Raw genomic sequence first — 24070 nt, 5'->3', positions numbered from 1 at the left:
CCTCTCAGCAGCAAGTAACAAAGAAGTAGTCAAAGAGGAGAGGGGGTCTAACCAAATCATCTCAGCCTAAGAGAATACAGATAAGAAACGATAAGATAACATTTCTATGACTGATTATATCTTTACCTAAGAAACCAACACATGGCAGTTTGCTACTCAAGTGGCTCTGTAAGAGTATATATGTAATTTGATAAGCTCAAGTATATTAATGTTCTGTGAGACTGCCTCTCGGTGAGACCATTAATATTTTTCCAGTTAAAGTCAATGCCTGATTACCTTTAAGGTAAATCTGGCCTTCAAGTCTGATGATTAATACTTACTCTTATCACTCACTTGCTTTACTGACATCTAGAGACTCCCTCTACCACCACTGGATGCGGCCTCCAGGAAACCAATTTGAAAAGTACAGTTTGCATCTCCCTCAGATCCAAAAAGGATCTAAATAAAGGCAAGTCTGTTTAAAGGTGTATACTGTATTTTATATTAATCCAAGAGACCTTGTCATGCCTAACCCCATAGTATAAAAGAAAAATTTCAGGGGGGTTCAAAGAGGCACAAAAGGAAAGTGGACAGTCTCCTGGCTTTTTGTGAGTCAAGAATTCACAGTATTGGCTCATGAGGATGGCCCAGGGATCATCCTGGATTCCTCTTTTCCCTCAACCCCCACATCCAATCCATCAAGTTCATGTCAAAATATCTGGCACACAACAGGTGTTCAATGAAAATGTGCTGAACAAATAAATTAATGACTGATTCCATTTAAAGTGAATTCCTATAACTTCCAATACATCAACAGAAAACTTCAAAAACACATTCCAAAACCACATGATTTTTGTAATGAGCATCTTTAAGGATTATTCACCCTGTAGCTCCTCTCTATCAGGGTGGCTCACGCACTGACAACGAATGAGTATTGCCCTCCTACTATGCACAGAAGTGAGGGCAGAGCCTATACCAACTATAATCATTAAAGGCATGTAGTTAGCTTCCACATGATTACCTGGTTGGTTGTACGGATCTTCATAAGCATCCAGCCAGTAAAACTGGAACGCTTGTTCCTCATCTGCCCCTTTTACCATTGGGAGGTAACTGGAATCCACTTGAACTTCCTGAGGTGAGAAACGGCTTTCATCTCCCTGATCTATGCCCCAACCAGAGACATCCGGTAGAAAACAGCCTCTGTAGAAATCACATTTTTAAAAAAAATCTTTCAAAATCCAACAGAATAACTGTAGCACTATTTGCTAGAAAAGTCATAAAAACACTTACAAGTGTGCTGTGGTCTCTCTCCCAGAATCCGCCTTAAGTTTCACATCCTTTGCTGGCTCACTCTTTTGGTTCCATGTCTTGTCAGTCACAGTCTCCACAGTCACCTCCTCAGCTTCCATGGGCTCATCAAAGTCGCCATCTTCAAAATCCATTGCCCCCGACTTGTCCTCGTCTCCTGTACGCGCAGCCTGCACTGTCTCTCCTGTAAGCATCGTCACACATCCACGTAATGTACTCCTGCCATGGAGCACAAAGAGCTCCCCCACACTGAAACAGCAGCCTACCCCTTTTCCTGCTCCATATTGGCACTTTGAGGCCAATCTCCGAATCAGATTTTTTTCAACTTTACTGCTATGAATTCAAATCTTTCACTTAAAACTTGCAATCACACTGCCTTTAAAACCTCTGCTACTTCCTCCTGACAGGGCCTCCTTTTGGGACTGCTCAACACCCTTGGACTTTTGCCTGACAGACTTACCAGTAAATTCAGCACATTTAAGCTGAACAGGAGTTGACGGAGGTTCCCTCCTTGAGACAGGGAGAACGGTTTTTCCTGAAGGGACTGCCTGTAAACATTTTGAAATGTTTCGTCAGTTGGGCCTGAATACTAAAAATATGTAACTGTCCTACCCTGACCAGATAACAGTTTCCATTTATAAGAGGATTTTCTGTATTAATGTACGAGCTTCAATTATTTTACTGCTACATAGGTTTACCAAAAAATTCGTGTTTCTGGGAGGAAAATTATTACATTTAGCACAGCTGTCAGCCCTCTGATAAACACATACCAGTGCCTACAAAATTTACTAGGAAAAAAGCAGGCACATGCACACATTTATGAGCTGCATGACACTCTGTAATGAAACGGGAGTCCTAATTTAAACCAAAAATCAAAACCAAATTCAATGGCACTGCCCTCACAGAGACAAACAACAAAGTAACTATTAAGAAATCGTATCAATCAAGATTGAAGGTATTTCTACACATTTTACCTTGGGGGTGTGCACGGAGAATGGATTCAGCGAAGCTCCAATGGACCTTTTCTTCTTCGGTATCATTACAGGTGGGAGAGTTATTCGAGATTTCTAAAAGGAAGGGTAAGACAGACGTTCACTGCCATGCTTCGTTTACCACAAGACAGAAAAAGTACATTTCTTTACCTATTGAAGTCTAATGGGTAAAAAAAGCTTTTTTTTTTTTCTTTCCCCGCTCCCCTCACAGATCTATGTTCCTGCACTGGAGTTACTATAGCAACAATACTACAGAATCACTACAAAACCAGAATAGATATTAAATCCACCCCTTACCAATTTTTTCTTTTTCAAACTAAACATACTTTGCACTTGCCTTCCCAGAACATTACATTTTAAAACTGTCAAGATAAAACTACATGGTGATGGTGTGAGCCGTTTTAATCAATGGCCTCTGAGAAAGGATTACATTTCTAAATGAGAGCTTAGTCCTTATGTGCAGTAGTCAAATTTCAAACTCACGGTGCTGCTCAGCCTGTCTGAGTTCTATCAGGGACAGCTTACTGACTCTTCCTTCACTCCCCCTCAGAATTCAAGACAAGGATCTCCTGCCTGATTGTGCAGATTGACAGGTTTCAATCTATTTAGGGAACATACACTACAGCAACTCAACGCAAGCAGTGAGCGTTCACAGAACTGACTCCTGTGTATTCTTACTACTTCAAACAAACACCCACACAGCCCTATCTACATAATCACGTAGCTTATAACAGCTGGAAACTACTCATCTCAAATGGTGAGAAGAAATCAATGTGAAGATTGCCTCTTTTTTTGGTGGTGGTGTCACGTTGCCTTTTTTTTTTTGAATTCTAGCAATAATCTGTTTTTATAATTACTAAACTGTCTCTTCAGCCCATGCCCCCTACATAATTTACAACTCCCAGAGATTCACTCACCTCAGAGCTCAGATCCTGCAGAAGGTCACCTAGCAGATCATCCTTGGACAAGTCGACAGCTTTCTAGAAATTATAAAGGAAGACAGAATGAGAAAGTGCTGCACTTAAAATTTCACCCAAACCACGTATCTGTGAAAAGACGCTAACTAGTTGGTCCTTGTCACTTCGTTCCTCACTCTGAGTGCTAATCTGCTATTCACAGATTTTAACAACCACTGTGTATATATAACTCCTAGGTCTACAGCTCCTGTCCTCTATTTTCATCATATTCCATAATTCTCACATTAACTACTGAAATTAAACACGTCAAGTCAGCTTTTCTGTTCAATTTTTTTTTCTATCTCCACATTTCCAACCACAGAAGTGCTGAAATTCGCCTAGAAATCTATATCCAACCTAGTGACTGAAGTTGGGCAAATATTTCTCATTCAAATACGTATTGAGCACCTATTCTGTGTATAACAAAACATTAAATTCACGTTGCAAAGTAAAAGACAAAACATAAGAAAACCACGAAGCTCACATCTGCACTTTTCTTTCCAGCACTAGCAATGAACATTGACTTGATATTATTTGGTTTTGTCACTGCAGCCTTCTTTATATTCTTCTTGTCTTTCTTCGGTGCTTTATTATCTTTTCCTGTTGGAATATAAAATATTTAAAAACACGCATCATCAAAAATCAAAATGGAGAAAGTTGTGATAGATACATTTACAATGAAAAAAAAAAGAGTAGCTGCTGAGGCTGCTTATGTACAACAAAAAACATCATGAGATTTGGTTCCTTGCTTTGGAGGGTTAGGGTCATGGTTTCATGGGACACCCCAGTTAACTGGCCTAATAACATGTTTAGTGCTACTGTTCTACATCCTAGTTCATTGTGTAGTGCCTGGGGCATTAAAAGCTTAAAAGCGGCCATCCAGGGCCCAACAACTGGTCTCTATTCAACTGGAACAACAGAGGAAGGAGAGTCAGGAATAGGAGGAAGATACGGAATGTGTGGCTAATTGCCTCCATGAACAACTGCCTCCTTCACCATGAGACCAGAAGAACTGGATGGTGCTCAGCTACCATTATGAACATTTTGATCAAAGATTCCATAGAAGAATCCTGATCAAAAGGAGGGAAATGTAGAACAGAATTCCAAATTCTCAGACCCCAGACTTCGTGGAGCCATGGAGAGTGGATGAATCCCTGAAAATACTGCCCCGAGATAATCTTTAAACCTTAAACCAAAAATATCCCCTAAAGTCTTCTTAAAACCAAACAATAGTTTAGCATAACTAGTAAAAAAAAAATATCTGCCTTGAGCATTATGCTCTTTTAAGAACTATCTGTACAGGATCAAACTGAGAAAAGCGACTTGAAAGATTAGATAGGAACCTTAGGGGGCAGTGAATTTATGTTAATGGAAGAAAACCCAGAAAAGGAGGATGAGAATGGTTATACAACTCGAAGAATGCAATCACTTGTCACTAAATGGTACATGTAGAAACTGTAATGGAAAACTAAAAGCCTAGTCAACTGTTGTCTGTATATGAGAATTTGAGAATAACAACATTAAGAATTCAAAAGACAAAAATATGAGAAAGTACATAAGGGAGAATTATTAAATCGAGCTTAGTTCCAGCAAACAGACTTGGACTAGATATTATTACAAACACTAATGATATAGCAGTTGTTCATGGTGGTATTAGGTGCCATCAAGCCAATTATCAGTTAAATAACCAAACCCATTGCCATCGAGTCAATTCTAACTCATAGGGGCCCTATACGACAGAGGAGAACTGCCCCATAGAGTTTTCAAGGAGCGTCTGGTGGATTCAAACTGCCAACCTTTGGGTTAGCAGCTGTAGCTCTTAACCACTACGCTACCAGAGTTTCCATCAGTTAAGTATCAGTTATTACTTGTGATTGTTTAATTGCTATTGTTAGTGTGAATAAAAGCTTAAAAAGGTGAATTTTTTCCCCCACAGGGAAAAAAAAAACGTAAAGCTAGTCTGGAACCAAGGGATTTGCCTAGCAGCCTCACGAAATCATCTCTTTAATGCTATACTCAATCTGACAGAAACACTGAATTATAAAGAAATGGGATTACCAGTTACGATATTATAGCATCCTAATTTCCACCTTATGAGGAACAGTTAATCAGACATAATATGTTTTATGAACACTACACAGCATAGAGACATTTACTCATTAAAAAACAACTTCTGTCACATTTTCTCTTATGGCCATGTGTAAATCACTTACGAACTTTTCTAACATTGTCACTTTTATTCTAGCTTTCCGATTCATCCCAAAGCAGTCTCTACCTCAAAAAACCTAGAATGAATTAGTGTGGTAGTAAAATGAATAAACAGACCAGATGAAATAGAAAATAAAGAACATGAAGAGACACAATTACTAACAGGAACTTAGCATATAATAAAGGTGGCATCTCCTATCACTGGGGAAGAGCTGGACTTTTTAATAGTGTTAACAAGTAATGTCGGCTAGCCGTTTAGAAAAAATGAATCTAGAATAAACACCAAATGGATTAGAGACCTAAATGGGAAAAAAATGAAATGAAATTATACAAGTACTTAAAAAAGAATAGGCAAATTCCTTTATAAGTTGGGTGTGGGGAAAGTCTATGATTCAAAATCCATTTGCAGTAAAAGAAAAGATTGATAAATTCAGCTACACCGCAAGCAATTAACAGATAATTAAAATATATAAAACAGATAAAGGACCAATTTCCCATATATACTGTTAAGGAAAAAAAAAAAAGGACCAAAAAACCCAAAAGTAAAATGGGCAAGAAACACGAACAGACAATTCACATAAAAAGATATATAAGCAGCTGTTAGTTTTATAAAAAGATGCTCGACTTCATGTGTAAGAGAAATGCAATTGTAAATCACACCAAAATGCCATTTATCACACAACAGAGTGGCAAAAATTCAAAGCTTGACAACACACTCTACTGGCAAGGCTGTGGAGGAACAAATACTCTCAAACACTGTTCATGGGAGTGTAAAAGAGGACAACCCTTGTACAGAAGAATTTGCAATATCTAATAAAACTATGTGAATTTACTCTTTGAGGCAGCAATCTTCTAAGGATTTTCCCTGAGGAAAACACTGTATGCACAGAGCTATTCAGTGCTGTATTATTTGTTACAGCAATGTCCATATTGAATACTTATTCAATAGTTGAATAAACTATGGTACACCCATACAATGGAATATTATGCAGCTGTTTAAAAATAAGTAAGTAAAGAAATCTCCACGAACAGACATGGACTGATTTTCAGGATATCTCGTTAAGTGAAAAAAATAAAGTACAAAACTATCTACAGAACAGTATCGTCTGTGTAAGAAAGGAAATAAGGCCTTATTAGGCTCCTAGGGAGGGATACTAAAACAGTGGGGACTTGTAGGTGGCCAAGCACAGAATAAAAATTTCAGAATGTCAAGTCATCATCTCCACTGATGTTTTCTCTGGAAGAGATAACATGATGATTATGGAAACACAGAGATGGTTCATTTACTCAACAAATACCATGTACTTTCTTCATGCCAGTTACTGGAATCAGCACTGACATGACCAGGACATTGTCCTTTCCTTGATAAACTCACTGTTCAGTCCACCCTAATTTATCATTGAGAGAACTAATGCCCAGATAGATGATGGGACTTGTTCAAGGTGATACAGACAATTGATAAGATGGCCAAGAACTTGAACACAGGTCTCCTCAGTTCAGGGAGATGGAAGGAGCACATAGGCTCATTCTCTTCTTCATGGACTTGCATAAACTAGAAATATTACAATTAACCACACTGTTACCAAATGGTACCACTGAAGAGAGTTTCTACATTACAGAGGTTGGTAGAAACCAGGAGGATGGTCCACAAATTCTAATTTAACCAGTGAATGGATGAATAAATAACATCCCACATAAAACACACGCACTTATTTTTTGCAAAACGATACACAGGAAGGACAAAGCAGAAACTAATAAAAATGGTTACCTATAGGAGATCCATCACTCTTTCGTCAGTTTGTTGTACTGTGGTGGCTTGTGTGTTACTGTGATGCTGGAAGCTGTGTCACTGGTATTTCAAATACCAGCAGGGTCACCCATGGTGGACAGGTTACAGCAGAGATTCCAGACTAAGGCAGGCTAGGAAGAAGGACCTGACAGTCTACTTGCGAAAAAATTGGTCAGTGAAAACCTTATGAATAGCAGTGGAACACTGTCTGATATAGTGCCAGAAAATGAGCCCCTCAGGTCGAAAGACACTCAAAATACGACTTGGGAAAAGTTGCCTCCTTAAAGTAGAGTTGACAATGACATAGATGGAGTAAAGCTTTCAGGACCTTCATTAGCTCATGTGGCATGACTCAAAATGAGAAGAAACAGCTGAATACATCCGTTAATAAAAGGAACATGGAATGTACAAAGTATGAATCCAGGAAAATTAGAAGTCATCAAAAATGAAATGGAGCACATAAAGATTGGTATCCTAGGTATTAGTGAGCTGAAATAGACTACTATTGGCCATTTTGAATCGGACAATCATATGGTCTACTATGCTGGGAATGACAAATTGAAGAGGAATGGTGTCGCATTCATCATCGAAAAGAACATTTCAAAATCTATCCTGAAGTACAGCGCTGTTAGCGATAGGATAATATTCATACACCTACAAGGAAGACCGCTTAATACTGTGCTGGAAATGAACGGCTTCATGGCTGCTGGGCAGGTGAATGAAGCCAGGAGGGGGAAGAGGAGAGGAAAGAGGATGAAGAGGCGCTGTAGATACTGGGATGTGCCCTGCAGACCCTCTGCTCATTCATTCTGGGGATTTGGTGTCTTTAAACTAGAAGGAAATAATAACAGAAGGAGAGCTGTTTTCCCTTTTAAAAAAACCTTATGGGTCCATAACGGATGTTACACAGCACATGACTCTGTGTGTCTGTGTGTGTGTTGTCTGTGTGTGTGTGTGTGTATGAATATATAAAATCAAACACACACACATAGTCCAGATTCACTGAATGGTGTGTGTGTGTGTGTGTGTGTGTGTGTGTGTGTGAGTGAATATATAAAATCAAACACACACACATACTCCAGATTCACTGAAAGGGCCTAGAAGCCATTACACCCCAGTAGCAATAAGCATACCCATACCCCAGATCTGAATACCATTCGCCATTAAAAGGGACTAAGACTCTTTAGAGAAATAGTTGATTCTACGTCTAGGGCAGGAAGAGTTCAAGATGAACCTGGACATCTTACTGTCCGAGAAAGCAAGGAAATGCTCAAAGACTGATGAGGTCATATCAAAAGGACACAGAAGCTAGCTCAAAGGAGTTTCCATTGGCCAAATCTGGGATAATTTGAACATCAAAAAAAAAAATGGTAATAGATACTGAGCAGTAACACAGTTAAAAAAAAAACACCTATGAGCTTGAAATGATAGTTTTAAAAAGAAGAGACAGAGAAGGTCTCAGAAAACAATGTTACCTAAAAATACAGGGGTAATAGAATTTTAGAATCACCACTTTGCAACTACCAATGTAATAGCCGACTCCAGAAAGGATCATCAATAGATGCTGAAAGCACTGGGTGAAAGTTCGTGTAGGAAATGGAGAGCCACAAGGTCTCAAATTATCACCCCATATTTGCATTAATTACAAAGGAAAAGGTAGCGTTACAAGGGAAGAATCTGGCAAACATCATCTTAACCAAGAAACCAAACTCATCATCACAAATAAGGGACAAACTGACATTACGTGTCCCTGGTGTGACTGATGGGAAGGACACAACTTCATCTATATTGTACTGTTGCCAAAAATATTTAACCTGAATCTAATCACGAAGAAGCAATCGGGTAACTCCCAGATTTTGGGGACATTCAACAAAACAGCCAGTGTGGTCCCTTTAAAAATGCCAATGTCATGAAAGACAATGGGCGGGGTGGGCTGTTTTACACTAAGTAAGACTAAAGATACAGGAAAGCTAAAGTGAATTCTGCATTTTAAGAAAAAAGCTATAAAAGAGACTATTTGGACAATTGGCGAATTTTAATATGGGCAGTATATGAGATAATACCATAACGGTATTGTGATTAAAACCAGTTCCTTATTTTTAGGAGATCGTTACTGTACATATGTACACAAATGTCATAGTGTCTACAAGTTACTTTTAAAAGTTCACCAAAAATAAAACATATCTGTGTATGTGATTGGGAAGGGGGAGGGAGAGCGGAAACCAACATTGCAAAATGTTAACAATGGGCAACTCCAGGGCAAGGTCTAAATCGTTTCTGCAAAGAGCAGTATAGTATGTAACTTAGGCTTTGTGGCCACTAAGGGTCTCTGTTGCACTGGTATGTATCAAAAATAGGCTTCACCAGCCAAAAGGGTCACAGTCACTGTGGCAGTGGCCCCTGGAGCTGTGATCCTGTCTTTCCCTCCATGGCTATTCTGCAGCTCTGGCAGCAGCCGCCTCCTTAACCCTCTGCAACGGCCGGTTGTCTCTAAGGCATGGCCCTGACATGAGCATGGAGCAAAGGGCCAGAGGAGAAAGAAGCCATGCCATAAAAGGGGGCACGCAGGCCATGGGCTGCAGCTCAGGTCAACCAAGTATATACCTCACTGCTATCATCATCTTCCTTGAATTCTTTGCATGTGGCCTGTTGACAACTCCAATGTTAACTGTCCTACGTGAAACATTTCCTCAACATACATTCCTCATGAAGGGTCACATTCAAGGTGTTAAGGGCCTGTTATCTTTCCTTAGTGACCACTTACAGGTAGGTGCTCTATCGGACTTATGGGGGAGGAAGTCTTCTTCACCTGCTTCCCTCCCAATCCCACTGATGAAAATCAGCTTGTGCTAGCATTTTGCCATGATTTCTGGAGTCTTCTCGCTCACATTCTCTGTGATATTTGCCCATGTAACTGATGTCACCCAGGAGCAGAGCCTCTTTTGCGGCCAGTCTGGCCAGCAGCCCAGCCACTGGAGTACACCTGTCTGCCAGATATAGAGACAGCCTCGTTGTGCTAGCCGCCACAGTGGTGGCTCTTTTTGACATGTGCTCCATCTTACTGGCTGTTCTACAATCTTTGCCAGAGAAAATGAGACCTGTTTCCTGGGGAGCTCAGATTTCATGGAAACAAGTGGACCCTCCTTTTGTGTCACCAAAGAAAGTTGGGAAAGTTTCTACCATCTTACTAATCTGCACCACCATGTTTCTTTCATATTTTCCTACAGCTGGACAGTACTCAAGTTTTTTTTTTCCCCTATCTCAGGCAGGTCATAGGTTTTGGATCTGTTAAAATTGCAGCATTCATAGCTATGGTGAGAATTCTGTCTATTGTAACTGAGACAGTCTTTCTTAGCATCTTGATGAGACCGTTAGGGAATAAGAACACTGTCCTCCTTGGCTTGGGCTTCCAGCTGCTCCAGTTAGCCTGGGACAGTTTTGGATCTCAGGCCTGAATGATGTGGGCAGCGAGGACCCTGGCTGCCAGGTCTAGCATCACATTTCCAGGAGTCAGTGTTCTCGTCTCATAGAATTCAGAGTCCAATCAGAAGGAGTTGCCCAGAGGATCATATTGGAATGAGAAGACTATGCAATAGCCTGTAGCCAGCAGGTATGGCTTCATATTCTACTTTTCCACATTGAACAAACTAAACTGGAATAAGAACTGAATTCTAACAAAGTTACCCTGCAAGAAGCCATCATCCCAGGCCCACTATTTTTATTTGGAGCATGTATAGCTCTTATGTCTTTTGTGGTTGCCTTATTTATCCCTGAATAAAGTCAATGGAATTCAAAAATGTAGCAACAACATCAGTGGCAGCCTGACCAAACAGGGTGGTGATGAGAACAAAAGCATCTGGGAATTCTCTTTCTTCAAAAACCAAAAACCAAACCCAGTGCCGTCGAGTCGATTCCGACTCATAGCGACCCTATAGACCCTATCTCCTTCTTCAAGGAGCCTGGCAATCAGGGCACTGAGCTGTAAACTCAGCAGAAAGGGGGATTTTACAAACACTGTCCGAAAGCCACAGAAAAAGCCATATCACACAGAGACTTCAAGGGGTTGATGGGGAGATGCTAGCGTCCTTCAGGGCAAGTTTGATAAGTGACCATTCTACCCCTCCTCCAACTCTCCTCCTCCTGCTTCCTTATCTTCCATTCTTTCTTTTTATACATCAGAACAAGGTAAGACTGGAAACAAACAAAAAAACCCACTGTAATTGAGTCGATTCCAACTCACAGAGACCCTATAGGACAGAGTAGAACTGCCTCATAGGGTTCCCAAGGCTATAAATCTTTAAGGAAGCAGACTGCCATCTCTTTCGCTGGCAGAGCAGCTGGTGGGTTCAAACCGCCAACCTTTTGGTTAGCAGACAAGCACTTAACCACTGCACCACCAGGGCTCCTTATTTGCCTGCAAATGATGTGTAACTCCCAAAGTTACCTGGAGTCTGAAGTTTGAAACTCAAAGAGAAAAAGTCTCTCTCTGGTACAAGGGATGGCCTCCTTTACTAACTCCACAGTAAGGGTGACAGCAGTCTTTGCAGGCCTTTTTCAAGCAGAATGTGGAGGACTGTAGTGGGGCTGCCATCCGTGGCAAGAGGTCAGGTAAGGCATCCCTTCTCATTTTATTTCTCCCTGTTTCTCTGAATGCATGACCTACAGGTGATTATGAGGGGCCACTCTAAGAGTCACTCACTCAGTCTCAGGGGGATCGAGTGCCTGTGTTCAAAGGGCAAACAAAGACCTAGTTTTACTTTCATTCTCTTCATTTCCTCTTCTTGGCTAGAATAAAATTCAGCACACACCTCTGAATACGAAGAACATTGATCATGATTACCTTCACCAGAGGAAGGAAGAATTCCTTATAAATCTAAATCATGTAGAACTACCAACTCATATTCCTGGCCCCAATCCAGGCAGATTTTACAGAAGAAAAAGCACATCAAGCATTGTAGTGGCAACACAGAAATTGGAGGGTGCTTTAAAAAAATTTTTTTTTCTTTTTTTTTTTCTAATAACGTTCTCAGCAAATGTGAACATTCCTCAGTGTGGATGACAATTAGCAACCGGAGAACAGTGGAGTTTATATACAAATTCAGGCTCACATAATTATTACTATGTGTTCCTTCCCATGCCTCCCATGTCTGACTCTGCAAATAATTTTCCCCATCTATCACACTCTTGCCTTAACTGCTCTGTAGTGTGCATTTGTTTTCAGTCATGGTCTTCACTTCCATCTGTTTATTCACTTCCATCTGTTTATATCACTTTTGAATCTCATGGGAATACACACATCAAACACCTTTCTAAAATATCATGGTTTAATCGAGTTCAGTTTCACAACAACCATCATGCTAATTTTTGGAAATATTTTATCACCAAGATTTTTTTTTTTAATTTTACCGTGCTTTAAGTGAAAGTTTACAAATCAAGTCAGTCTCTGGTACAAAAATTTATAAACATCTTGCTATATGCTCCTAATTGCTCCCCCTAACAAGACAGCACACTCCTTCCCTCCTCTATTTCTTTTCGTGTCCATTCAGCCAGCTTTTGACCCTCTGTTCTCTTTAATCTCCGCCTCAGACAGGATATGCCAACATAGTCTCATGTGTCTACACGATCCAAGAAGCTCATTCTTCACCAGTATCATTGTCTATCCCATAGTATAGTCCAATCCCTGTCTGAAGAATTAGCTCTGTTAGTTCCTGTCTTGAGCTAACAGAAGGTCTGGGGACCGTGACCTCTGGGGTCATTCTAGTCTCAGTCAGACCATTAAGTCTGGTCTTTTTACAAGAATTTAGGGTCTGCATCCCACTGCTCTCCTGCTCCCTCAGGGGTTCTTTGTAATGTTCCCTGTAAGGGCAATCATCGGTTGTGGCCGGGCACCATGTAGTTCTTCTGGTCTCAGGCTGATGGAGTCTCTGGTTCATGTGGCCCTTTCTGTCTCTTGGGCTCATAATTACCTTGTGTCTTTGGTGTTCTCCATTCTCCTTTGCTCCAGGTGGGTTGAGATCAATTGATGCATCTTAGATGGCTGCTTGTTAGCATTTAAGACCCCAGACACCACATTTCAAAGTGGGATGCAAATGTTTTCTTAATAGATTTTATTATTCCAATTAACTTAGATGTCCCCTGAAATCATGGTCCCCAAACCCCTGCCCCTGCTACACTGGCCTTCGAAGCATTCAGTTTATTCAGGAAACTTCTTTGCTTTTGGTTTAGTCCAATTGTGCTGACCTCACCTGTATTGTGTTGTCTTTCCCTTCACCTAAAATAATTCTCATCTACTATCTAATTAGTGAAAATGCCTCTCCCTCCCCCTCTCGTAACCATCAAAGGAATATTTTCTTCTCTATTTAAACTATTTCCCCAGCTCTTATAATAGCGGTCTTATATAATATTTGTCCTTTTGCAGCTGACTAATTTCACTCAGCATGATGCCTTCCAGATTCCTCCACGTTATAAAATGTTTTACAGATTCATCATTGTTCTTTATTGATGCATAGTATTCCATTGTGTGAATATACCACCATTTACTTATCCATTCATCGGTTGATGGGCACCTTGGTTGCTTCCATCGTTTTTGCCATTGTAAACAGTGCCGCAAGGAACATGGGTGTGCGTATAGGATATATTCCAAGGAGTGGGATTGCTGGATGGTAATTACTAAGATTTTTATATATTTTCCTGCACCAGTAACTGGACCATTAAATACTGCTCACCTTTAACAGCAGACGCCCTTAAAAGTTTTATAGGTATGAAATATATGTAGATATTTATAAGGAATTTAAAAAATGTTTTTGATGAAGAACTGTATAACTCTTGTATTTATAAATGCAATGAAGGTACTGACAGAAAAAAATACATACACAACTTTTATAAAGAATGTACTGACTGAATACATTAAAAATATATATATATTGAAATCTGTTCTGCCATCAACAGAGATAACATGTCTTTTACTATGCTGTTGGGTTTTTAAGTTAAACTTCCTGATGGATAATAAATTTGCAATGGATACTTTAAAAAAAAAACTGATCTGAGGGGTTTATAAAAAGAGGACATTATTTCTTTTTGAGGCAATGAAAGTGTTCTAAAATTGATTGTGATGATGGAAGCACCGCTCTGTCAATCTACTAAAAGCCACTGAAGTGTACACTTTATATGGGTGAATTGTATGGTATGTGAATTATATTTCAATAATGCCCCAGCCCAGCCCAGTGCCATCGAAGCTGTTTAAAAAAAACTTCCACAGGCCATGAGTGGGCCACATTTGATGATACCCTGGCCTACTCCCTGGAGGTAGAAGACCAGTAAACTAAACCAAGAAAACAAATACTGAAGAGAAATTTCCCCTTCTCGTTCCACAGGAACTAAATTAGGCTTGTTTACTCAAACTATTTTTCTGCCGATGATTTTGTGGCTGAGATAATCTAATGCATTGATTCTTATCATGTTAAATTTCAATTAAACAAAGCAATTTGATTATACTAGTTCTAGTCCCTGGTACGGTGCTGTACAATTATCAAAGGGCTAAAATTCCAAGTACTTGGAATTTTAGAAGGAATTATAAAACATCACGATGGCTGTAGGACTAAAAATTTCAAAACAAATAAAACAGCAAACTCTTTAAATAACAGAGGCATGAAACTTCTCAATTCCTAGTGGTGTTTTTGTTTTTTACCTTTAATCTTCTATGTAACATATTCTGATATGTTCTAATTGTGGTAGGTTCTTCTCCCACAAAGGGAAACTTCCCCAAAGGGAAAACTGCAATCAGAGCACCAAGTTCATCTCAAATTTTAGCCAATTCTTTAAGTCTCACAGTGGCACTCTCTTGAAAACAAAATGGAAGTACCTTTCTGGCTGGAATCAAGAGCATCATCTGCAAGGTCATCATCAAAAATCTCTCGGCCATCCTCCACATAGCCAATACCATCTGCAAGAACAAAGTTTAACATTGGGATCAAGTTTCTACAAGCAGCCAATGGTATTTTAGCCATGACCAAGGAAACAAACCTGTTGTGCAGCAGAACCCTGTTCGAACAGTTATGGGACAAAAGACAGCACCCCAGTGGCACAGGATTTCAGAGTCAAAACCAATGGAGTATATTCTACCTAACTACGTGAGCTATGGAAATGATTTGGCCCACAAGATTAGAGCTTGCCACGATAGGACACTTTATGCTGTTTTATTCTACTGGAAGAACAAAAAGTAAAAGAATCAAGATCACAAGCCCAGAAAGGCACTCTGTCCTAAGATGGAAAATGGGCAAGAGAGCTGTGTCCAAATATAGAATTAGGGACATAAATAGTCACAGGCACAATGTACATCTCCTTGCTGGAGTCGGGATTCACTGCCCAAGAAGTCAAGACCCTACACACAGGAAGCAGTGAGCTTTCCGTAACGTGCATAAGAACATTACTACCTATGTGTGCACCTATAACCTTGAGGTAATCCTCACAACAACTCTGTGAGATAGGTATTTTTCTTATCCCCACATTACAGGTGAAAAAGCTGAGAGATGAAGTGACTTGTCCATGATCATACAGTTGGAAAGTAGAAAAGATGGAACTTGAACCTGGGTCCCGTAATTCCACAGGCATATGGCTCCTCCCGATGCCTACATAGCTACTTCCTGGAGAATTTATGCTATATCCTAAGATATGTGCCTGAGTCTCCAAAACCGCTCCAAAGAAGCTTTCTGTTGTTCTGGTTCCAAATACGTTGAGGAAAATCCAAACCAAATAGGGTCCCATGACAGCGCCTCACGTCTGCCCATGCAAAGCAGTAACTTGACTGCATGAGAACCTCCGAAACGCAACCTGACAAGCAATTTCCTCCCACGTACCGTCATCCACAATCCAGTCATCATCCTGGCGTGCCTGAACTAGCTTCGAATACTGGTCTTCATCAACTTCTTCATACACGCTTGCGAAGTCCTCAATCTGCCATCAGACAAGTTTGAGAAAAAGCTTCAAATGGAGTGAAAAGTGTTAAACGATTCTGATAAAAAAAAAAAAAAAAGTTGTCAAATTGAAACTGGAATGGCAGCCTGAAGGAATAGCTACAACCAAATCATGAATTCTGACATTCAACACCACTACAGGATTTTCCTTAAATAGACATCAATTAACTTAGTATTCCTTTTAGGTGGGTGTTAACATAAGATATTAAATGATCCATTAGCATAATATACTTGTCACACCATCAATTACTCATCTACTTCATAAAAAACAAACTGAAGTATAGCCAATTCTTCATTAGCTGCTATGGGGATTATTCACTTGTAATTTCTTGACTGGTTTCTCACATATTTGGCAAACTTGTAAGGCATGCCACCTCTCTCTCCACAAGCTGATGTATGCTCTGCAGATACACGATAATTTTAATAACAGTTCAACCAACCAAATATTATTCAAAAGGAAAAGCATCCCCATCCAAAAATTAGCGAGATAAACATATATTCTACAGGTGAACTAGAAATGGTTTTCGAGTGATCCCCATTTCCAGTACTACTGATCTCCCACCATTCAGAGGTGTTCGGACTGCAGAGACTTCAGTGTTGGGCTATTGGAAGCGCAAAGCCAGAGAGCAGCAAGGCCTCCAGTCACATGGGCTGCTTGACTGTCATGGGGCCGGAACACCATGAACTAGCGGCGTGAATAGAGCAGACCACTTTAGCACGGTTAAAGCAGCAAACAGAACGGACACACACAACCTCTGCAGCTGCCCATCGGGATACTCTACTGACTTCTCAGACAAGAGTGTGGAGGGCTGGTTAGCAAGATCTCATAGATACCTCATTAAAAATTCCCCCTTTCTCTCCAGAGTTTTGAGAAGAACAAATTTCAAATAGGGGAGGGAGTGACTAACCCCACCTGAAGAGCTAAGGCCTTAGGAAGCAGACTGGTCTACCTAAAACCTTGGGCACAGACCTCTGAGAGTCTAATGGGCATAGCTGACTGGATTTCTGCCATACGTACAAGGTTTATAATAATTACAGGATTAGGTTTAGCTTCCGACCTCCTTTTTAATCTACTCTGCAGGGATCACTGGCAAATATTGATTTGGCCTGTTCACAATTTGGGAACAGAGATTGCCTGCCCCAAGTTAAGTTTTCGACACCCCAGATACAAACTAATCCGATTAGTGTACTGATCAGTTTTCTTCTTCTTCTTTTTTTCAGCAGGGGACAGGGGACTGGCAAGATTATTTTTGTTGGTTGAAGTTTGTTCGGCATATTTGTCTCTTATTTAAGTAATCACTCATACACTATCAAAAAGACAACAGGAAACAATTTTCAAAAATAATTTTGAGTAAACAGGCATTTTGACTCTATCTCTGAAAACACTGCTGCTACCCAGCATGAATTCCTAGAGCCATGCAATTAGCATCAAAGTGTTTAGAGGTATATCAGCAGCGTTGTGCCAACATCTGGAATGCCACACAGAACTCCTTCATAGAAGTACCTATGTTAAAAAAATCCTTATGCTTTACTGTAATCCTTTTAGCAGTCCTTTGTGATCTGGCTCACCTCACAACTTGATTGAATGGTCCCAAATGACAAAAATCCTCTTCTCCTTGCTTAATTGCCCAATATAGTACAGGAAATGGTTAAGAACGCATATTCTGTAGCCAGACAGCCTGGGTTCAAATAAAGCCTCTGCCACTGTGACTCCACTAAACTTTCTGTGTCTCAAATATCTCGCCTACAAAATGTTACTGATCATAGTATCTAACTTCATATGGTTATCGGAAGGAGGAGCCCTGGTAGCGCAGTGGTTACACGCTCAGCTGCTAACCGAAAGGTCAGTGGTTCGAACCCACCAGATGCTCCATGGGAGAAAGATGTGGCAGTCGGTCTGCATCTGTAAAGATTACAGCCCTGGAAACCCTATGGGGGCAGTTCTACTGTGTCGTACAGGGTCACTATGAATTGGAACTGACTTGACGGCAACGGGATAAATGATAAAAGGCTTAGAAGGGTGTGTTAGCTAAAAAGGTGTATTAGTTGTTATTATTTTCTAGTACGAGCTAATCGCTTTCTAGCAGTTAAGATACTCAGGGAGTACGCTGAAGGTGACAATTTGTTTGCAGGTGCTAGCCACTCTTTCTGTGTTTTGCCTGTAATCCATAGACAGCAGGTAGAGGAAACCAGCATCACATTCAACCTTAGAAGCAAGACATTAGCAGAAGTAAGGTCCAAGTCCCCAATGCCACTCCCCTTGCAGATGAGATTAAGAAGAACAATCCTCTCCAAAAAGTAGGGCTTAGCTACAATGCTCAATACTTTAAGGCTAAAGTAAAAACACATCTAAGTTCCCAGCAAAACCATGAGACCCACCAGAGATGCAGTAAGCTCAACAAGGAAAAAAATATATGCAGCTACTTTCTTTTGGAATTTTAAAAATCACCTGTAAAGGGTTCTAAGGTTTAGAGAGAAACCTTAAGGGTCAAGTAGTCTCTATACAATTTTGTAAGTCTACCTCAAGCCCATGCTTGTTCAAGAATAAGAAACTACTATTACGACAAGCTTGAAATATGCAAATATTTCTCATCAGTACATGACAAAAGTGACATAAGACTACCTGCAGGCTATGAATTATGTGAAGCACACAAGAAAAAACCACAAAAATGGTTACTTACCTCATATTTATACTTTTCACCCGCTTTAGCCCTTTTCAGTCTCTCTAGAGCTTCTTGGCGCCCTTTCTTTGATTTCTTTTCTCGCCGGGATCGAGAAATTACAAAACTCTCTGAATCTGACACAGCTGAAAAAAAACCAAATTTACATGAGATGTTAAAAAATAGTCAGCCATCTTCCCTTAGAAACAAAGGAATGTTTCTAGGCAATAGTAATACACAATTTTAATATTCTACAAAAGGATACTTTTTACAACGTAAATAATTCACAAAGCACATGGCCGAATCTGCAGTTCCTGTGACTCTTCAGAGATTTTCTCTAAGCTAGTTCCAGTTAAAATAACTGAAGTAACTGTTATTTTTTCCTTGAAAAAAAAAAAAAAAGGAAAATTCCAAATTCAATTGATATCTCATGGAGAAACCAGAGAAGGGAGATCGGTCATTAGTCCATAACCTTACCATTAGAAAGGACAGGCCACAGGTACTCTGGAAAGTTCTAAAGGCAACTCATTTTGTACTCTATTCATCAACATTTAAAAGGCTTAAAGGAACATCTCCTCTTTCCAAAGTACTAGGTGCTGAGAGACACAAAGATCAAAAAGACATAGTTCCTGTACTCCCAGAATTTAAAATCTAACATCAGAGATAAATAACAACTGACTCTACTACAAGACTTAGAATACATGCCCTAACAGAGGTACAGATAAAGTACCTGGAATTTCAAAGGAAGGATAGACTGAGGATTGGGGAAATTTAACAAAGATGGCTCTGAGGAGATTCTTGATTTTCTATCACTGGTTTCAAGGCCTCACCCAGTTGGTTATGACATTATAGAATCATAGAGAAAAATGACAAAGACTAAAATGTATTTTGTCAAAGTTACTAAAATAGAAGAAGGCCTCAGCGTTCATTCATTCAATTTTTCAATTATTCAAGCTTTTGGTCATTATAAACTGACCGCCCCCCTACACAAACTGAAAAGATCTCCTACACAGAATAACACTTTCATAGATCAGCTGATGAATAACAGTGCTGCCTGCCATGAGTTTAGGCTCGGCATGATTGCCATCTGTGTCTGTGAAATTGAGTATTTTATTGTACTTGGGGCTAATTAATTTACAAAAAGGAGTAAGCACAGAAAAGAAGTATTGATAAGAGGCATCCTAAAAGCTTCAACCCCACTGGAATGCTCGTAACAACATTATGTTGTTTGACTAGGTGTTTGACTGAAATAGAGGATACAATTTAAAGAACATGTACCAAATGCTGGCAATAAATTGTTGAAAACTATATCTTCAAGGTGAAGCAGAGTTTTTTTTTCCCCTAGCTTTCTGGAAATGGAATCTTTCTTTACAACATCTCAGTCTATTGTCTGACTTTCACATCCATTTTCAGCAAGGCATTAATTAAAAATTAAGGGAATGCAGGTACTTAATGATGACAGCCACAAAATCCTGGGTGTCACTCAAATGATTTCAAAAACAACAAGCAGGCTTACATGAGAAGGTTTCAGAGATCACTGAACATGACCACTGAGAGTGAAAAGCTGGCCTGTGTATTCCCTTCAAGAATCCCTTGACTCCTTTAGTATATTACCCTGAGAAAATCTGTAGATCTTCAAAATGACTTATTCACAAGCAACAACGTTCCACTATACAAGGGCTGGAATTGCCTGTCCTCAAGTGGCTCACTGTCAAGTAAAGCAAAAGGGCCTCAGGCTACCAGCATAATATAAATATGGCACCCTATAAGACGTAAGGTTGAGAAGAGAACAGTTAATTCTGCCTGGGAAATCAGGAAAGGCTTCACAGGGCAGATTTCCAACAGAGGCTCACAAAGAAGAGTAGAATTTCACCATAAGTGAACAGGGTCAAAAAGTGGCATAAGCAGAGGAAAAGGCATGAGCCAAATTACAAAGGATAAAAATGCAAGGTGTATTCAGGAACTGAAAGAAAGTCAGCATGGAAGGTTGAGTGTAGAGTGAATAGGAGAACTGGGAGATCTGGGGGAAGCAGCACATCCCAGCGCTGCCATTTACTGGGTGGCATTAGACGAGTTAACCTCTCTGAGCCTGCAATGGGCAGTTGTCTTTTTTTTTTTTTAAGTTGCCCAGCATCTGAACCTGTTTGTGAAATTCCCCCCTTATAAGTCTTGATGGAAGACAGGGCCCAGGCCCCACTCAATAGCTGAAAAAAGGTCTGTGTCAGAAGCTTTTTCCCAGACTCCCTTGCAACTAAGGCATGGGCATATAATAGGCTCTACCAATTAGGAACACCTCCTCAGGCTTTAAATCAGAAGGTAATGTCACAAGGAAGTGAAGGAGGCTGACTTAAGGAAAAGTCTAGACGTAGCGACACCTACAGGAAGATTGAGTGCCTGGGGTAACAGCGCCAGCAATACCCCAAGATACAAGTTATAGTATCAAGTACTTGGCCACGTTAGCAATGACTTCCTCACTGGACCAGTTTTATGGCATGATTTTAAGTACTGTTCCCGGCTAAGCAGCCCCAGACTGGCTCTCCAGCCCTCTTAAGAGTTTCTGTGAACACCACAGTGTCCTTCCAATAAATTCCTTTTCTGACTAAATCAGTTAGAGTTGGTTCCTGTAGCTTGCAACTAAGGATTCTGGCTAATGCAGAGCCTCAGTGTCCTCATCTGTGAAACTGGGATAATCATGTCTGCTTCGTAAAGTTGGTAAGGGTTAAATGAAGATGTTTATCTTACTTCATATTTAGCAATATAAATAGGAGAGGTTTATTTTAATGTGTGTGTATAGCTGCAGGGTAGTCACACACACATGCAGTACTGTGGCCTATCTTCTAGAAAGCAAAATTAAACAAAGCCACTCTCTCAGGGAAGCCTCAATATAGCACTGCAACATCTCAACTCCATGAGGACTGAAATTACATCCAGCCTACCCACCACTGTAACACTACAGCCTGACAGAATACCTAAGCCTAGTAAAAAAAAAAGCCTAGTAGGTACATAATAATTATTTGCTGAATAAACAAATTCATGAACCATTTACTTGCCTTTTTTTTTTTAATCGTTAAGCTCTACCGGAGTCCTTCTCATATATAATGGCTACTTACAGACCTTTCACCTTTTTGCTGCCTTTGTCAAGGTACCATATGTCCTAATACTTAAGGAAAAAAAAAAAAAGACCTGGATTTTCCTTTTTGAAATACATCTCCAATGCTTCACATAATAAGTTAGCAAAAAAAAGAAAAAGCACGAAAAAATCCAGTTATAAAACGTTAAATATCTGGCTCAAAATTACCCTCTGGAGCACCCCTATTCTCCCAAAAAGCAGACAGACACTAGCCTGCAACAGACTCTCAGCCAACAACCTTTCAGTCGGCTCTAAAGGAAAGATTCCAGTCACAAGCCTAGCAACTACTTAATCAACACCATAACTTAAAAGCGATCTCAGGACTGCACAGTATCCTTCAGGGAGTGATTTCTTGATGCTCACAGATGACATACAGTTTTTAGGGCGAGAAAAGGGCTTAGTGGCAAATCACTGACATACGGCTGAAAAGACTGTTCACACTCACATTCTAAATCCCATTTGTAATCCAGGCTAGTCGACTCTCCAAAATAAATTGTCTTAAAAAACCAAGGGCAAGAGCAAATTGAAATCTGTGATTTACAACCAGGTGAATGCAAAGGAAGCTGATTAGGCAGCCAGTTCTCATTAATGGTGATGTATCTGAGTGACAGATGAAATGCTTGAGCTAAGACAGTGAAGCATCTGATTTTAAGTTAGAAGTTCACTGAAGTTAAGTCACACTTTAGTTGAACGCCGTTCAAAAATCTGAAATCAGAGAAAGCCATTTGCATTTTCATATTCTATTTTGGGGAATAAGAGATTACCACCGACAAACCGAGTGAGATATAGGGCATCTAAAGTGCCACTGAACCGATCCTTTAAAAAAAAAAAAACTTCACCCGAAGCGACTAGATTGTGCACACTATTTGTATGAAGCACTTGAACAGCTTTCCATGGAAGAATCTGAAAGAAAAATTGTTAATGCATAAAGCAGAAACCCATTACCTAGAAAGACGAAACGCTTTTCTCTCTAGTGATGGCACTTAGAGCTTTCTTTCCTTAGTTCCAATGTATAACAATTTCCCTGGAGTTCCTAGAAAGGGGGACGTACATCTGTCCTGTCCTAGCCCTGAAGCGGATACTTGAGGAAGAAGTAAAACACTTGCAGCCAAGGCAGTGCCCCCACTGAGACCAGTCTCGATGACGGTGTGCCCAACACGTGGGGTGCGACTCACCAAAAGAAATGAAAGGCAGGTGCTCTGACCCGCAGTGACAGAGCTGAGGCAGCTTCCCAAACAAAAAGCCCCACAGGGGATTGCTCGGGTTTGCTAGGAGTAAACAGTCCTGGCACAGAAGTTCTCGTCCAAAGCCAGAAAGAACCCCGCCCAAGACCATCTGTAGTCCTCGCCCGAACAGACCCGCGGGGCGATCTGGGAGCGTGCTTCGCTTAGAAAAAATAGAGACCTCCAGAATCCCCACCACCCGCAATCATGCTATGGTCCCTGAACTCCCAACCGAGCATCCCGCGCGCGGGGCTGACCCTCACCGCTCGCCCCCGGCTCGCAATCGTCGCTGTGCACCGGCGCCATGGTTTCCGACTCTCCCGATTCCGCGCCAACTAGCCCGAAACTGGCGCGGGGGCCGAGACAGGCACCAGCCGGAAAGCCAATCAGCGGCTAGCGAGGCTGCGGACTTCCGCCCGGAAGGCCACTTACGTGCGGCGCAGCGACGAGCCGCGCCCCGCCCCCGGCCTTCCCGCGGCCTCGCGTTTGGCGCCCTGTGATGACCCCTTAGGGGAAGCTTCAGCTGAGCAGAGGCCGAAGGAGAGCAAGAGAAAGAAGCGGTCGGGCGCTGAAAAGGAACCTTCTGGAGACGGGCTGCGCAGGCGCACGCATGCTGATGAGAAAAGATTTGGGCACGTAGGAGTAGGGGCTCTTTGGTTCTGAGACTCGATTTTTCGGGAAAAGAGGCGCGGGCGGGCGGAGCATGGGCGTGGTTGTACTATTTCCTCTGGAGCCTGAGAAAGCGACTGCCTCCTGCTGCGCGCTCTGAGTTTTAATTGATGCTTTGCTTGTATAATTTTTATTTTTGAGTAAGTTACCACTTAAAGATATATACACCATCTTAACTAAATAG

General features: G+C 40.8%; 1 protein-coding gene and 1 pseudogene across 1 annotated transcript in view; one reads left to right on the top strand and one right to left on the bottom strand.

The window, feature by feature from the left end:
* Positions 1–23603, bottom strand: part of POLA1 (DNA polymerase alpha 1, catalytic subunit) — a 318421-nt gene extending 294818 nt beyond the window's left edge. The window contains exons 1-10 of the mRNA XM_010595733.3: positions 23481–23603; positions 18886–19010; positions 16088–16184; positions 15094–15174; positions 3720–3835; positions 3197–3259; positions 2262–2354; positions 1748–1835; positions 1270–1471; positions 1001–1179 (exon numbers count right to left, since the gene is read on the bottom strand). Coding sequence (XP_010594035.1) covers positions 1001–1179; positions 1270–1471; positions 1748–1835; positions 2262–2354; positions 3197–3259; positions 3720–3835; positions 15094–15174; positions 16088–16184; positions 18886–19010; positions 23481–23523 — 1087 coding nt within the window. The 5' untranslated portion in view covers positions 23524–23603. The remainder of the gene's footprint in view (positions 1–1000; positions 1180–1269; positions 1472–1747; positions 1836–2261; positions 2355–3196; positions 3260–3719; positions 3836–15093; positions 15175–16087; positions 16185–18885; positions 19011–23480) is intronic.
* Positions 8950–11196, top strand: LOC104846426 (hippocampus abundant transcript-like protein 1; annotated as a pseudogene).
* Positions 23604–24070: the final 467 nt, after the last annotated feature.

Source organism: Loxodonta africana, chromosome X (genome assembly GCF_030014295.1).
Source record: "Loxodonta africana isolate mLoxAfr1 chromosome X, mLoxAfr1.hap2, whole genome shotgun sequence".
Taxonomy (NCBI): Eukaryota; Metazoa; Chordata; class Mammalia; order Proboscidea; family Elephantidae; genus Loxodonta; species Loxodonta africana.
This window is presented reverse-complemented; position numbering and strand designations above follow the sequence as displayed.